Here is a 17,934-nt window from a genome sequence, read left to right on the forward strand (position 1 = left end):
ACTCCATCCCTGCCCTGCAGGGGACCCCAGCTGGGTTCTGTCTGGTGGAGGGAAGTGAGGCAGCCCCTGCCAGGCTTGTGCTGTCCTGCTCCCTGTTGATGGGGGTACAGTCCCTGCCATGCTTTTGCCTCCCCCCCAGCGGAGAGGAGGGGGCCTGGCTATGCCCCAGCCAGGGGCTCATACACTAAGGCAGGAAGGGAGGGGAATTAAGCACCCTCTTAGTCCCATAAGGGACCCTGGCCAGAGTTTGATGGGGGCAGCCCCTGCCAGGCTTTTGCCTTCCAGCTTGAGGGAAGAGTGAGGTGCCTGGTCAGACCCCAGTCTGGGGCTGCCACTCTGAGGTGCGGGGAGGGGGATTTAAACCCCCTCCTAGGCTTACACAGGACCCCAGCCCCAGTTTGCCTGGAGGGACAGCCGCTCCCAGGCTTCCATCCCCTGCTGCCTGCTCGAGGTGGGGGGCAGCCCCTGCCAGGGTTTTGTGCCCCCACCTCAAGTGGAGAGTGAGGGGTGTGGCCACACCCCAGCCAGGGACTCATAGGCTGAGTTGGGGAGGGCGGAGGTTTAAACCCTGTCCCTGGTGGCATGGGACCTCAGCCCAGGTCTGTCTTGGGGAGGTGGGCAGGCCCTGCCAGGTCCCCACTCCCTGCTTGAGTAGGGGGTGTGGCTGTGACCCAGCCAGGGTCTCGCAGGGTGAGGTGGGGAGAGAGCAGGTTTAAACCCCCTCCCTCCCCTCCCTAGCCCCAGATCCCAGCCAGGGTTTGCCTGGGGGGGCAAGCCCTGCCAGGCTTTTGTCCTGCCTACCAATGCAGCCCAGTATGCTGTTAGCCTTCTTGGCAACAAGGGTACACTGCTGGCTCATATTCAGCTTGTTGTCCACTGTAACCCCCAGGTCCTTTTCTGCAGAGCTGCTGCCCAGCCAGTTAACTCCCGGCCTGTACTGATGCATGGGATTGTTCTGTCCTAAGCGCAGGCTTTGCACTTGTCCTTGTTGAACTTCCTGAGATTCCTTTTGGTCCAAACTTCCAATTTGTTTAGGTCATTCTGAATCCTAGCCCCCACCTCCAGCATATCGACTACTTTCCCCTCAGCTTGGCATCATCTGCAAACTTGCTGAGGATGCACTCTATGCCATCTTCCAGGTCTTTGATAAAGACATTGAACAAAACCAGCCCCAAGATTGAACCCTGGGGCACTCCACTTGATACCGGCTGCCAACTAGACATTGAGCCATTGGCTACTACCCTCTAAACCTGATGCTCCAGCCAGTTTTCTATCCACCTTACATTCCATTCATCCAACCCATACTTCCTTAGCTTGCCTGCAAGAATGTTGTGGGAGACCCTATCAAAAGCCTTGCTAAAAATCAAGGTATACCACATCCACTAATCTCCCCATATCCGCAAAACCAGTCATAGAAGGCAATCAGGTTGGTCAGGCATAACTTGCCATTGGTGAATGAATGCTGACTGTTCCTAATCACCTTCTTCTCCTGCAAGTGCTTAGAAATGCATGCCTTGAGGATCTGTTCCATGATTTTTCCAGGGACTGAGGTGAGACTGACTGATCTATAGTTTCCTGGATCCTCCTTTTTTTTCCCTGTCTTAAATATGAGCACTATGTTTGCCCTTTTCTAGTCATCCTGGGATCTCTCCTGATCGCCATGAGTTTTCACAGATGATGGCCAGTGGGTCTGCTATCACATCAGCCAGCTCCCTCAGCCAACTCCCTCAGCATCCTCAGGTGCATCCCATTGAGCCCCATGGACTTGTATACATCCAGCTTTTCTAGGTAGTCCCTAACCTGTTCTTTCAGCACTGAGGGCTGCTCACCTCCCCCTTCCCCCCTGCCACACAAACTGTGTTACTTGGTGGAATAGTCTGGGAGCTTATCTTGCCTGTGAAGACTGAGGTGAAAAAGGCATTGAGCCTTTTCAGACATTTCTGCATTCTCTGACACAAGGTTGCCTCCACCATTCAGTAAGGGACCAACATTTTCCCTGATCTGTCTCTTGTTACTGACATACTTGTAGAAACCCTTCTTGTTACCCTTCACAACCCTTGCTAGTTACAACTCCAATTGTCCTTTGGCCTTTGGCCTTTGACTTCATCCCTGAATGTCTGAGCAATACTCGTATACTCCTCCCAAGTTGTTTGTTCAATCAGCCTTCTGGAAGTTTGTGGCCTAGTTATCCCTTGGGCAGCCCTGGTGAACAAGTGTTCTTCCAGGTCCTGATGCACCCCCCTTATATACTTATAGGCAACTACCAAGTCCCCCCTGAGCCTTCTCTTTGCCAGGCTAAGGAGTTCCATGTCCCTCAGCCTTTCCTCATAAGGCTTGCTCTCTTGGCCTTTGATCATATGGGTGGCTCACCTTTGGACTCTCTCGAGCTAATCTACATCCCTTCTGGAGTGGGAGGCCCAAAACTGACACAATACTCTAGCTGCAGCTTCACTAAGGCCGAGTAAAACGGGAGGATGATGTCCCTGGTTTCGCTTGAGATGCATCAGTGGATGCATGCCAGAGTTTGGTTTGCTCTGCCAGCCATGGCATCGCACTGGGGGCTCATGCTCAATATGTGGCCAATCAAGACCCCCAAGTCTCTTTTGGTCGCAGTGCTAGTGAGCGTAGCACCACCAAGCCTGTAAGTATGATGCTGGATTTTTCTCCCAAGGTGAAGTCAGGTTGATCCCATCTTTTCCTAGCAAAACGTTTTCTCAGGTCCACTGGAGAGACACTTTCCAGCAGAGTCTCTGTGTCCACACCCAGTTTTCAACTCGCAATCTTTATGCCAGCAGGTCAGCACACAAACCCCTGTGCCATAAATGAAAACCAGCACCTGCACCTTGACTTTTCTATTTCAATTGACTTTAGACAGTTTTGAAAGTGGTAAACTAGGTAAAACCTAGTTAAGGTATTTGATCCATTGTCAAATGGATCAAATAGAATGTGATCCATTGTCATTTGTTCAGATTTGCTCAGGCCATCCTGGGTTACCAACAGCTATAACATCACAACAGCCAAGACAACATCCATTAGTAGCTGGAAAAGTCCCTTGTGTTCTTTATCATAATTATTCTATCACAGCTAGGTTTTCCACAGTGAGCAGGTGAGGAGTGCCAGAACACCTGGCTTGGAAAGGTTTTGAATCACTTTCCAGTAACCCAAAACCCTCCCTGATCTGTACTTTATCTAATGGATCCTTGTTGGCCCATAGACATTAGCCATATTACAGGAATTGTCCAGCTGGAAGACTGAGTCAAATACAGATTTAAAAACTGTCTTCATCTTGCTCTTTTTGACATTTGCAGATGTTTTGATTTATAATTATTATCAACTGTTTGTTCTTCAGAAAGTTCTTTTTGCTCTGTGCGCCTTGAACGCTCTGACCACCACAGTTTGCTTGGTAGCAGCTGCCCTGCGTTACCTTCAGATACTTTCAACAAGAAGATCATGCATAGTAAGTGAGTGCAAGGCACTATCTAATCATTATAGTGACTGTGATGATGATAAACCAGCAATGCTGTAGATTTGGTGGTGGGTTTCTTTTTTTATTACATTGGTAAGGAGAAGTGTTTTTATTAACAAAGATTGCATTTAATTAGGATGAATCTCAAGTATCTGCAGAGGAAGGTGAAGAACAACACCACAGTTCAGATCCTGAAGAGTTTGTTCCACCTGTACCACCTCCATCATATTTTGCAACATTTTATTCTTGCACACCCAGAATGAATCGCAGGTAAAGATGTATCTCTTCTCCTTTTTTGGTGTCTGTTCTGGATAGCTTCACGTCATTAAAAACATCTTGTGCTATAACTCATTGTAAAGTACTACTATTTTCTTGAAAGACTGAGTGGCCTAGGGAACAGTGAAGCTACTGTAATTTCAGTCTGGCCTGACGGCATAATTTTGCAGGTTTTGCCTATGATCATACAGAAGCTTGCTTTAAAGTAAGAGAAGTACTGTAATTTGGCATGACTGAGAGCTTCTGTGATGTTGTAAAGAGTATTAATTGAGCCAAGCTGGAGACAGAAGGGCATAGTCAACTGCTATGCAATGCTTCTAGAGCACAAAGAAATATTAAAACGTAAGCCAGCATTGTGAACCACCTTCACTTGTTCCCCTGGTGCACAGAATGTGCCTGGGGAAAAGTGCTTTTGTGTTCCAGGACTGCCTTGCCTACCCATCATAGCTACTGAGACTGGCCTAAAGATTTGCCCTTGCTGCATAGCTAACCTGAGTGTAAGTAAGCACTGCTACAAAGCCATACTCAGTTTATTGGGTTCTCACTGGTGCTGTACTCACTACACATTCACAGGTTACCAGATTGGTGGAGAGCCGCCCTCAGACTTTAGCATAATGTTCCTGACAAGTCAGGAGAGAGGCTGTTGTGTGTAGATGGATTTGGGGAACCCTTCCGCCCTCCCCCTCCCTACAGCAAGAGCCTGAGTAAAGCTTGCAATCAGCATATACTGTAAGATGCTTCTTAAAGCTCAGAGTTGCAGGCCCTTTCCTAACCTGCAGTAGGCACCAAATGAGCAGTTCTAAGAATCTGTCCTTTTCTTCTGAGCATAACAAATTGTTTCAGTTTCAAGGACTGTCAAATAGGTAGTAAAGACTGTCTCTGTCCCAGAGTGTTTATAATCTGTAAATGTTGGGACTTCTCCAGGGATTCTTTGGATAGCAGTCTGCATGATCAGCAACTACATAGCAACATATGACAGTCCAAGATGCTGAGTTTATCTTGTCATATGATTCACCTGAGGTTCTACTGATCACCATGAGGTTGTACCTTCAGTGATCCTGCTGTGACTGCTCTGCTTTTCTAGATGCAATGCTGATGCAGTTCAATTTTGCCCTCTCTTTAGCATCTACTCATTTTTTTAAAATCGTGTTTCTCAGAGTTGAATCCAGCTAGTTGAAACTGTTTAGCTAATGGGTGGGCAAAATGTGGCCTGCCAGGCCATTCTATCCAGCCCATGGGGCCCCTAAAATATTTAGAAAATTAATATTTCTCTGCCCCTAGCTGCCTGTCATGCAGCCCTTGATGGTTTGCCAAAACTCAGTAAGTGGCCCTCCACCCAAAATAATTGCCCACCCGTAGTTTAGCTTATTCCATTGTTTCAGGGAGGATGATATAGGTAGACTCCCAGACTCCCTAGTGACAGTGCACTAATCAAGGTTCTATAAAATGTCTCATCTAGTAAATGGTAGTCTAGGTCTCATATTGCCATTTTGTGATGGTTTTGTGAATAAGAGACTGGATTAGGACACCTGAGAGCCTGGGCAAGGCAGCAAAACCCTAACAGTGAAAAGAGATCTATGCAAGGGTAGAGTATACTCATGTGCTTCTCCATGGAAGCATAATCACTGTATACCTCAGTTCCTCTTCTGTAAAAAGGATCATACTACTTTCTTCTTTTGTCTGATATGTCATTTCAGGGGCTAAACTCTTCCTGGTAGGAATATTTATTTGCATACTTACAGCCTCTAACACAGTAGTACTCCCATTTTTGTTTGAGGCAGTACTATAAGTTTAACAATTAACTGATATCACAATTATTAAAAATAGTCAGAGATATGTTCTTTAAAGTGGTGATAAGGTATTTATACTGCAGAGAAAAATCCTCTTTGGATTACTTTAATTTTACATTAGTTAAAAAGATGGTGCACAGTACTGTTGGAGGTGCTGTCTTTCAGATGAGACATAGAATCATGGCCTTGTGCCTCGTAGCTGTGTGATGACCATATAGGAATAGGTCTGTTAGGTAGTCAGGCTTGATTAATTGAATTATGACAACAGATTAAGGTGGGACATAAATTAGCAGTTTCTTCCCCTACCATTCAGTTGATTGTTCCTAAACAGAGTTTCACGTCTCTTAGCAAATTTAGAGTGACATTTTATTTTGCTGTACATACAATAAAGGCTTTTGAAAGTAAAAGTATTTTTATCATTGTTAATCTGTTTTAGAGATGTTACATTAGGCTTGGAGCTATCAGAAGATGGGAATGTAATTTCATGAGTCACTGACAAGAGGAGTTAGTGTGCAGTACATTAAAGGACCTGTTGTTCAGTTACACTGCATTATGAGAGGGTGCTGAGTGCAGAAGTAGAAAGCAACAGACAGATTTAATTTCCTTTCTTGGCAAATTAGGAAATATGACTCACCCTGTTTGGATCCATAGTGTCCAGCAGTGCGTGATTTTAGACTTGAGCCGACCTTTCCGTTTTTATTACCTTCTCCTTCCCCAGCATGTGCATCTAATCCAAGATTGTTAGTGACCTGCCTTTCTATGCTGGGATTCCAGTGGATTCATCTTCCAAAACCATATCACCCCACTACAAAAGGGAACAGCCAGAAACTACATTAAAGGGATGGAAACACCATCTGTGAAGCACATTTGGGGAGCCTCCAAACCAGATACATCCCCAGTAGAAAGGAAACGGGGCAGTGACCAAAACGCAGGCCAAGGACACATTTGGAACAGGCACACATTCTTCCCCACCCTTTAAACTGCAGAGCCAAATCCACTCCTTATGAAGCCAATGGATTTGTTTATTTGTTCGTTCATGGCCTGTGCTATCCCTGAAGCCTTTTAAATTTGTTTTATTTAGTGTCAAGCATATACATACAGCAAACTAGTATTATGGATGCTCTATATTTCACTCCTACCTATAATCCTTCTCCTTAAACGTATGGAAATATAGTGATTAAGTAATTTTTCAAGATTACGTAACAGCTTTAGCTGATATAGATTTTCTACAGGAAGAACACCCTGGAAAAGAAACAGTCAGGTGGTGTGATTTTTCTGCTGTGTGTGAATTAGATGAATGGAGGGAGTTCATTTTGAGTAGTGAGCTTCTTGCTCAAGGGCTAGAAACTCCATTGCCATTTGGCTTGAAAGCTAAATTAGTGATTGAAGGCATTCTCTAAAATGACAAATGTATGGTTGTTCATGCCTTGAGGCATGAAGGTGTGCTAGATAACTTTACAAGGTCCATTCCAGAACTTTTTGCTATGATTCTATGAAAGCCTATGTATTTAAACAGTACCATCATGTGCTTTTCTTTTTTTAGCTGCTGCATATCTTGGTGACTGCTGTTATTTTTATGGTTATTGGACATGGTATCATTAACAAAAAACTTGAAAGATTCTGTGAGGATGAAGACCTAATGACATGGTTCAACTGAAGACATGGGGCATGTCCCCATGAGTGGGAATGCATGTTTCCTTGGGAACAAATAGAGGGGCACACTTTGTGCTGCTGCTGCTTGTCCCCCAGGGAGCACCTGTACCATGCATGCTCTGGTGTGCAGCAGGTTAACCTAGGTGGGGTAAGGGAGGCTGGGGCCAGCAACTGCGCTGGCCCCAGCAGCCTTACCTGTGGTCCTGGGGGCCTCCAGGAGCTGCAGCAGCAGCAACTGTGCAGCAGGGAGCCTGGCTGGCATCCAGAGGATAGGTCCAACTGTCAAGTCTCTGGTTTTTGGCAGTGTGTGCTGCCACACTGCCCCTCTGCTTTTTTTTTGTTGTGGGTTTTTTTGGCCCTGGGATCTCCTCGTATCAACCCCCTCTTCCCTCCCCCTCCCCCCGCCAACGCTGCAAAGTAACAGTGTGGAGAATGCACAGTGTGGAGATGGGTCTGCAGTGCCACATACTACACATCCGCACTCATCTGGATGTGTCCATGATGGCAGCAGTCTCAAGTGTGGCTTTGTATCTGTTGAACCTTTAGGTAGCAGGAGAGGAAGGGGTATAGAGTGGAGTCTTTCCTTCCATCAGTAGGGGAGGGAAAAGGAAACTCTTTGCTCTGACGCCCCAGATAACAGCAAACAGTTCTACCATAGGTCTTAATCAGTAGACTCTATTGACAATAAAATACCTGGCAAATGCTTTAAATTCTTTTTCTCTACTCTCAGCCATCCTCTTCACAGAAAGCTTTATACTGCCATGTTATTTCATGTTAGACTGTACCACAGAGGCACATCTTAATTGTCATTGTCCCCCACTTCTGATGACCACTTGGGTCAATTTTGATGTCCCCAGAATTAAAACCTTGGGGGAATCCCCCTGACTGTAACTTTTTGGATTGTAATGTAGTTGCTGGTAAAGGAGAATAGAAGGGATATAACTTATGTTCAGGAAATGGTTTTCTAAGCTAGGATCTAGCCCAGTGGAGCTCTTGAAGGGGCTGGAAATTTTGGGGTGGAGGGGGCATGGGGGCAGGGCCTATCACTGAATTCTGGGGTATGCAACCCTTCTGGGGATGCATTTTGGTGGCAAGAAGGTATGTGATGGCTGTATTAATCCTTATGGCTCTCTGAGCTGACAGCACTTTTCACTCCTCTACCACTGCTAGATCTGCCCTCCAGTATGTCCTCTGGTTCAGATCAAAACCAGGGAGCAAAGTGAATTTGACATCCCTGACTTAAGTTGAAAATTAGTATAAATGATGGCTACAGTTCCTTACTTAGACTGATAGAAACTCCCTGACTCACTACCATGTGAATTCCTCTCCCTAAAGATAGAATGGAAATTGAAAAATCACAAACAATCTAACAAATTGTCCATGATTCCTTGGAACTGCTTAAGAACTAACCAGGGAAAATATCTGGTTTATGTTTTTCTATTCCATGCCTCCAAATAAGATGTTACCTAATATAAAATCTTGACTACGATGGTAGAGGAACACCCTGGCTAGATCAGATTAAACTTGCTTCAGAAAAGCATAAAACTGAAAAATTCGTTAAGGTGCACGGGGTGCATGTTCCTATCGGGTGCATGTTCATTTGTCATAGCAGACATTTAAACAGAATTTCCCAGATTCAGTATACCTCTAGCAAACAGAAGTAATGAAAAAAAAAAATCCTGAAATGCTCACCTTCATAGTTCTCCAAAATGACAGTTTGTTACTTTTAGGGAGGAAAAAACACTCTGAACCCTGGTTTCTGGGTTTCTTTCTCCTTCTCCCAAGTTGCAAACAAGTGACTATATTCCTCTTCCCTTCTCTGCATCACCCTTTAATCCATCTCCCCTGCAGCCTCCTTTCAGTTTCTTCACAAACACTTCAGAAATATATTTTGGTATTTTTATTCCCCTCACAGCTCTCGGGCCTAAACAAGTTCCTTACACTTAAGGAGAAAGGAGAAATGGGTCAAACATACAGCATATTTCTCTGTAGTGCATCAGCTAAAAGTGGCCAAAGCTGTGAAGCTGAGATTGTATTTGGACTTTCCTAAAGTCTGAGAATGTTTCGATTACCAGTTTTTGGTTTGGGATCAAACTCTCATATTAACATATCATCTATCCAATATAGTTTGACGTAAGTGGTGCAGGATGAGTGGCCTTTTTGAATAATTATGTGCAATATAAAATATGTATTTTCACAATCTGAAAATAGAAAATGTGAACTGTTGCTGAAAATTGGCTTAAAACTAAGGTTTCAGTATAGACTGTAAAACCCAGTATCTCTGCATCAAAGTCTGGCCTCAGTACTTTGCAGGAAACCATTACTTTGTATGTCAGTTCCAATGTTTGTTTGTTCAAATGTTAAATTTGGTGGGATAATTACATGTAATCAGAACTGACATTTGCAACAACAGGTTCGACAGTCAGAAAATAGAGCTGCACTATTTTCTCCTGGCTTAGCTTTCTATAAAAGAAGCATAGTGTGAAAAGAATTTATTGTACTTCAGGTTTCAGGGGACACGCATCAAAAACTGAACAATGAGATGACAATAAGATTTGTTAATCATATCTATATGTATCATTATTCACTGCAAATTCTCAAGGACAGTTGTTTCAAAAGGAGAGCTTAAGCTTAAAGGTCCCTGTTTTTATGTGCTTATATTTAGACATTAAAGGCATGAGCACATTTCTTTCTAAAAAAAATAAGTGGGATTTCCGTAACTCGTACATACAGACAAAGGTGTCTGATTTTGGCTGCTTCTGTTTTCAGATGCCCAACTCTAGAAGGTCACTTTGCTTACTTGGGACCCAAATGCTTATCCTTTTATGAACTAGATTCATTATTAAAGCCAAGGTGGATTCCCTGAGGTAAGTTTCTTCTTAGGTTGTTTTCAGAGTGCCAGTCAACATTCTGGTTGGGAAGACTCCCAGATATTTTTCCCATTGAATACTTGTTCTCCATAAGTTCATTTACTTTTACCACAGCAAACCCAGTGAAATTCTGTAGCTCAGTGTTACTTTCTGAAGGTAGAAAGCTACACTAAGCACATCTACACATGCATATTAATGCAACACTATAAACTCCGGTACTTATCATGCCAGAGTTTATTGCTCCTGGGTGCCATGTTTACATGGGGTTGGGAAGGTCAACCTGCTAGCCCAGGGCTGCTGTGACCTAGCTCAACGTGTAACAGAGGGGCTGGCTGGGGTGCGAGGGTGTTTCAGTACAGGACTAGATGGCAGGCAGCCCCTGCACCAAAGCACCCTCGTGCCCCAGCTAGCTGGGTCAGTGTCTAGTTTACACATGCACTGCTGCACATGAAAAAGCTCCACAGCAGGATAGTACTTTTATTTATATGTATAACCTGCTGTGGAGTTTATTAGTTTCCTGTGGCTTAATAGGGCCACATGTGTAGACACTGAGACGTACTGAGGAGCTAATTGGGCAACTCCACAGTAAATGTCTTGTGTGGATACATCCACTGAATAGAAGAATAATATCAAGATTATTTTTTCTAGAATGCTCAGTTCTGATGTTATTCCATTGCCACATATTTATGGAGCTAGAATGAAAGGAGTTGAAGTATTCTGTCCCCTGGATCCACCTCCTCCATATGAAGCTGTGGTGAGCCAAATCAGTCATGAGCAGGTACAGTCCATGGGATGCTGCTAACCTTTCTTTTTTACTGAATGGATAAAGTTGTACTTAAAGCTAGGACAATTGAAACTGTACATTTCATATTTATCTACGTAAGAAGGGATATTACTTTTGTGAACAAAATCTTGTAATACTGAAAACTTTGCCATCAGAATCTACCCAATTATTTCTCACAGGTAATCAGAAATTCAGCAGAACAGAATTTAAAGGTGTTCATGGTCAGACTTTTAAGAAAATGTAGGATATATATATTTTAAGAAGCCTAAAATAGCTTTCAAATAGGTAATTCACAAACATAAATCTGTTAGCATTCCACATCTTCTCCTATTCATTAGCAGGTTTCTATCACAGCCATTTTTATTTATGTTTGATGTTAGGAAGAACCATCTAACACAGTGGTTTTCAACTTTTTGGACTTGAAGCATTAGTTATTGAACTTGAGGCACCCCTCACTGGACATGAGGCACCCCTCCATAACCTTTGTGATTTGAGTAGCACCCAAAAATTAATGTAGTTATTACAGTGCTTACTTCCTTGAAGAGGGGCTGGACAGTGGGGGTGAGGGATCAGTCAGGCACACACAAGCCTAAGCTTGCATTTATCTACTTGTATTCTCACTCCTTGCTTATTTCCTCACACCTCATGGCACCTTTCAAAAGCTCTGGTGGAAGCTCTTAGGGTACCCCATCACCTTGGTTGAGAATCATTGGTCTGACCATAAGGCTGGCTAAGCTCTGAAATAGATCACCTAGGAAGGATGTGGAATCTCTCATTTACTATTCACATTTGAGGTATATTTATAATTTAATCTGCAAGCAGAGAGCAGGTTCCTGACTGGTGGTGCTAAAAACACTGAGCATGCATTTAGGCTGGAAAATAAGTAAGCCACTGAAAAAAGCAAGAAAAGGAAAAGCTGAAAAGTACTAGTAAGCAACTGTGAATCCTTTGGATCAATGTGTACATGTAAGAGGTCTAGTCAGACGCCTGTTGAATCTGCTTGTATGGAGTCCTGTGACTGTCACACCAAGATCTTCCATGCATATGCCTAAGCAAGAGTGTGAAGTGCATTACTCAAGCACTAAATAGTAATATAATTTTGACTGGAGCACAGAACTACGAGAAGGTCTCTCGAGGTTAGGGAAGAAACCACCTTTGGCTGTTTAGATGGAGCAGATTGCTTCTTCCCTCATGTGCCAACTCTGTTCCGCCTGCTTATTTGCTTCTCCTACGCTAGCCCTCTCAAAGTCTTGCTCCACACAAGGTGATAGGGAGATATTTCCTTCTTGTAAATGAGAACAAATGAAATAGCTTAGAATGCTTTGACTGGTTCTGGCTACATCTGTCTAATACCCAACAAGGAAAGGGAATCTTTCTATTTTAAATGCAACAGCAGCAAATTCCTGCTTGTCTGACAACCAGGATTCAGTCTGTATGCAAAAGCTCTGCCTACATTTGGTTCTGTGTATTTCTGAATCTTTATTACTTATCTTTACAACCCTTCTTCCCCTGTGAGGTTAAGAAGTATGAGTGTCTTATTTGTAAGTTAAAGCACAGAAATTAAGGTGCAGAATCTGAAAGATATTTAGGTGCCTATCTCCATTCTAGGGACTGAAAACTATGAGAGGTATACATCTAACGAAATAAAAGCCCACTGGCATCAGGACATGCAAATCAATGGGGAGACACGTGAGAGGTACAGGAACTCTGACTATCTGTAACCTGGTTAAATTTTGGCTGGCGCAGTCCAATCAGGAGCTGGCAGACAAACAAGTATGGGCAAAAGGCACAGTAATAAGCTGCATTGCTCTGTCTGTAGCCGGAATCAATAAGGACACCAGATAAGGTACTGTAATTCTGACAGTGGCAATGTCACAGGGTGTTCCTATTGATTTTTTACTCAAGAACAGTGAAACAAAGATTTCAGACGCTAACTTGCCAAGGCCAGACCCGATGGCCCAGTACATAAAATCACTACTTACTGTTACCAAGTAAACCAAGTCAATAATAATTGTGCTCATGGTCAAAAATCCTTCTGGAAGCAGAGAACCTGCATCTGGGACTTAAAACCCTAATGAGAGAAGAGGAACAGGGATTGCTGAAGAGCATTGGTAAATTTGTGGCACCTAGTAAAGGCAGAAAAACATTCAGATGGGTTGAAAGCAATTTAGTGGGGGAAAGCAGAGAGAAGAGAGGGAAAAATTTCCAATTATTCTATTGTTTCAGATTGGTCTTTCAAGATGTAATTGGATGTCAGAGAGAAAGAGGAGGAAGTGTAGCTCACTTCTTCTCCACAGGTGGGAAAGAAATTGGGTTGATCTGGTTTGCTATTCTGTAAGGGGCAACTCTGACCAATCAGACATATTGGGATAAGTGGGGTTGGGGAGGAAATGGGATGGGACATCCATGAATACAGCCCTAACTTGTTTCCCCACTGGCATAAAAAGGAAAGGGATTTGTGAATGGGAACTGCCTTGTAATGTTTTCATGAAATGGTACATTTGTATGATTGTTGGTTAAAATTGATTGTTACTACAAAAATCATGTATGCTCACTCTGTTTTATGGAAAACACCGATGTTTCAACAGGTGCATGTGAGTGTTCCTGCCCTGGGATTAACCCAGCCATTAAAATACCTTCCTGGGCAGTAAGAGGGCTAGGAAGAGTGGTATACAAGGAGCTGGACTTTGTAGCTCAGTCCTCTATATATTCACTGTGGTTAGCCATGGGTTCTAGTATCTGTGCCCAGGATTTTTTAGTTCTTTTCTTAAGCCAGTGGTTGTGTAATATAAAATGCATAATGGGTCCTCTAAGCAAAATCAAGGACCCAGGACTCCTATTGTCCAAGAGAGGGACTTAATCAGCATGTTTCCGGCTAATTTGGCAGTGGCTTCAGGGGCTGTAAATCCTAACTCTTGAAGCTGTACCACCAGGCTGTCAGGAAGGCAGGATTCATCATGCCAGGGAGCAAGGCCAAGAGGGAAACTGTCTCCATTGGCAGAGCTTTGGGTGTTTACCTAAGAGCTGGTAGCCCATCATCTGATCTTTGCACGCAAGATTATTTCTTTTTTCTAGAAAACACCATAGTAGGTAAGGCATTCATGCTAATCTCCCACCACCCAAAGAAGTGATCCAACTCCCATCTCCCCTTTTCTAGGAACTGGCCATGAATTTAACTTTTCTTGCTTTAATGCATACAAATTTGTGGATGGCATCTTTCAGATCAATACTCTTTTTTATTTGGCTTTCAAATGAAACTAAAGGAAAACCCAGCAACCAACACTAAGACATTGTAGCACATAAGTATACCTTTTGTGACAGATACAGGAAAAGTTAATGGAGTCCTGAGAGCAATTGTATGTTTGCAAACAAGTGCTAAAGCTCAGAAACTCCAGTATGGCTTTTGGGCGTGTTCCAGCTTGCCTCCCTTGCCAAGTTTGTTACAGTGTTCCAGGTATTTATGTAAGAAATAGCTCTTCACTATGCTGTCTTCTCACAGTTTCCTTCAAGCAATGCACTGCTATTGTCATTTTTATGGGCATCTTTAATGTTTTGAGGAATTATACAAAAACCCAACAGCTTATCACATTCCTCATAGTTTAAAAAAAAATCTTTCTTCAAGTGACTCCGTGGCAGGATTCAAAATGTAACAAAAATATATATTTATTGTTCCTTTCTCGATTAGTAAACAGTTCATCTGACCTGATAAACAAACATCCTTTTTATTCGCTTGTGCTTTAAGTTGATCTTCCTGTGGAAAATTAGTATTGATTTCCAGCTCATCTGCCAGTTCTTTGGCATCAGTCAGGGATGTGACTGTGAATTCTGTGAATCCCATGTCACAATGGTATTTTGCAGAAAATCCTTTGAGGCTTTGATGGATGCAATTTGTTTTATATCCACTTCAACTTCTTGAAGCATTTTATTTGTGATGTTGACTTCATAAACCATATCATGCCCTAGTGCCACACTGCACAGAAATGTATAGTTGTAGATCTTGTGAACCATTGCTTTGAGTTTTGGTTCCTTGAGGTTTGAATTACTGGCAGGTGAAATTAAAATTTCATAGACTTCCAAAATGTGGTACCAAAATAGACAGTTTGTATAAACTCAGCTTTCTCATTTTGTTTCACTGAAAGATTTTGGAAACAAGTTATTCACATGTTGCCCATTGCATCCCAGTGCTTCAGGAAAGCCACACAAACCCCCTATCATTTCAACACTACAAAAGAGTACCAACCCTTTGAAGCACATTGAAAAATACAACTTCATAGAAGGATGAAGTGTGAAGAACAATATTCAAAGAATGTGATTAGACTGGGACAAAATATGCTGTCTTGCTAAGGTCCTGAATTCTTTTCTGAATTCCACTATTTGTCCTTCATATTCACCCCACTGTTGTAGCCTTGACCCCTCAGTTTACTGAGAGAGCTTCCTATTTCCTTTAATTGTTCAAGGGGAGCTTTTGTCATTCTAGCATTGTAGAATTTATCATGTTAAAAAATCCAGCAGTGTTCTTTGATAGCAAAGCTGCCTTCTCTTACCTTCATTGCTTCTGTAGAAACAAATTAACTGTCACTGCCATTTCCCTTTAGTTACTAACGTTTTGAATGCAATCAGGTTTAATTGAGCAATACTTGGCAGCCTTTAAGGTAGAAATAATTTCTTTCTTGATCATCCTCTGGATTGAATGATTTTGTTTTGAATACCTCTGCCCAGATAATAATCATGAATTTCCTTCAAGGCAGTTCATAGGAAATGTTTTTTCATTGTAAGGTTGTATTTTCCAAGACACTTCACAAATTTAAAAATATTCCATTAAGGGAAGAATAGAGCTTGCTGTTGGGACCTTGCAGGAAAATGTCTCTGTCCCATTCAGCTGATCAAATCAAAAAGTCTTTCCAAAATAGTTTGCTGCTGTTTTATCGGAGAATTAATTTGCAATTAATATTCTTTATCACTAGTGCAATCTTACTTCTGTCTAATATCCAAGTTTCTCTACTGGTGATGGCTATTCTTATGAGCTACTGGTTTTCCATGATTTGGTAGTATCCATTATATGTTTTTACAGTCTCAAACAGCATTGCTGGCTAAAGCAAAATGTCTTGAATTAATAAACTTGGAGCAGAAGCAATGTCCAGAATCAGCTGAAGAGGAATAGGGATGCTAGACACATTTTAAGCAGTCTCTATTTGAAAACTGGCATGAAAAATGAAAAGCTGAGAATTTTTTTCTGCTACTATCCAAAGGCAGGAAAATTCTTAGTTTATTTGAACTGGTCCAGCATTCACAAACAAAAGAAAAATGTTGTCACTGGTGACTGACCATATAGCAGGATCTTTCAGAGCATTGATGCTCAGAATTTTTGTGTCTGAAGATTTCTCCATATTCTTTGGCCAACTGTGCAATTTCATCAAGTTGTGATTGGTCAAAGGCATAGATGATGCTGCCTAACCAGTATTCTGTCATATCTATCAGTACTTAACTTCTTAATTAAGAAGAAACACAGCATTTTGATTGGATGATGAATATGCAGAAATAGGAAACTGAAACATCAATTAGAGGACAAATGCTTAATTCCAGAAATCCTTGACAAGAACAAGAGTTTTAGTCTGGCTCAAGGACAGGTGACATTGGGTGCATCTACATGTACAATTAACGTGGAGCAATAAGCTCTGTTGCATGTCATGACAGAATTTATTGCTTCTGGGCACAATGTTTGAACTTGCGACTGGAACTGCCGCACATTGAGCTGGGTTGGAGCAGCCCCAACTGGCAGGGGGATCTGGGGATTAGCCTGCCAGCCTGGGGCTGCTGTGATCCAGTTCATCATGCTGAAGAGTGGCTGGCTGGGGCATGAGGGTACTCTCGTGTGGGACTATCCAGTAGGCAGCCTCTGCACTGAAGTACCTCATGCCCCAGCCAGCCAGGTCAGGATCTACATGCATGTTGCTGCACACAAAAAAACTCTGCAGCAGGACAGTACTTGTATTTACAAGGAGTATCCCACTGTGGAGTTTATTAGTTTCCTGTAGCCTAATAGGGCCACGTGTAGAGGAAGAGACGTTTACTGCTGAGTTAATTAGGCAACTTCCCAATACACGTTTCGTGAAGATGCGTCTGCTGTGAAGACTGTTGATGCTTCCCTGTTGTCCCAGAGGGGTGGAAACAAGGACACAGGAGACCCCTTCCATGGCAGGACCCAGGACAGAGACAGCCCATCCCTGAAAGAAAAACCCTGAAGACAGGGTGAACTTACCTTTTTCAGGCCAGGAAGAATCGGGTGAGTCATGCTGGGACGGAGCACCCGCATGGTTCATAAGCTATGTTTATTTCTGGTTAAAAGCAGCACAGGCAGATGATGTCATCTCAGGATGCCGCCTGCCCGAAATAAAAGCCAGCGGCAAGAAGACATCTAGGGAAGCACAGCAGGGAGAAGGCGACAAAAGTTCTTCCCATGCTGGGCATGGACTGTGCTGGTGGCCATCAAGGGGCCCAGGGCTGGACCTATTGGAGGGGTCCACAACAAATTGAAGGAGTGAGGACAGGCAGCAAGGGACTGCAGGAGTCACAGACGCCAGACCTGTGAGTTGGGGACAGGGCAAGGTCCTACCGCCCTTGTCCTTTCTGTTAATTTCCTTCTTTACTTTTCCTTTCATGGATTTCCTAGAGGGACCCCGAGACAAGGGTCAGAGCCACAGGCAACACTCTGGGGTTAGGAGCGGCTGGGGTAGCACTGCAGGCAACTGAGCAATAACAAAAGACCTGGCTGAACAGCAGGGATGGCTTAGCATCCTGAAGAGACATAGGGCTGGGAGAGGTCATTAGGAGCCCAGCCAAAGAGAAGAGAGCAGGAGTTAACACCGGAGGGCGAACCAACTGACCATCAAGTAGCCATCCTAGAGGCTGATGCAAGACTGGGGTGTAGGGGAGGTGGAGCCCCACAAATACCCACCAGAAAGTGCAACCAACTCACAAGGGACCACAGGAGAGGACCCCACCACTGAAAGGAAGATCCAAGTTGTGGCAGGTAAGTTCCTTGGTTTCCCTCGGGGAGAACGTGAGCCCTCGCTGAGACCACAGGAACACTGGTCC

At 43.3% G+C, this 17,934-nt stretch overlaps 1 protein-coding gene across 2 annotated transcripts in view; it reads left to right on the forward strand.

The window, feature by feature from the left end:
* The window catches only part of FAM189A2 (family with sequence similarity 189 member A2), a 49,069-nt gene that overhangs the window by 13,687 nt on the left and 17,448 nt on the right, over nucleotides 1-17,934 (forward strand). For both annotated transcript variants that reach the window (XM_019555232.1, XM_019555231.1), the window contains 3 exons: nucleotides 3,350-3,457; nucleotides 3,603-3,736; nucleotides 10,704-10,833. In XM_019555232.1, coding sequence (XP_019410777.1) covers nucleotides 3,350-3,457; nucleotides 3,603-3,736; nucleotides 10,704-10,833 — 372 coding nt within the window. The remainder of the gene's footprint in view (nucleotides 1-3,349; nucleotides 3,458-3,602; nucleotides 3,737-10,703; nucleotides 10,834-17,934) is intronic.

Source organism: Crocodylus porosus, unplaced genomic scaffold, assembly GCF_001723895.1.
Source record: "Crocodylus porosus isolate Cpor-Errol unplaced genomic scaffold, CroPor_comp1, whole genome shotgun sequence".
NCBI lineage: Eukaryota > Metazoa > Chordata > Crocodylia > Crocodylidae > Crocodylus > Crocodylus porosus.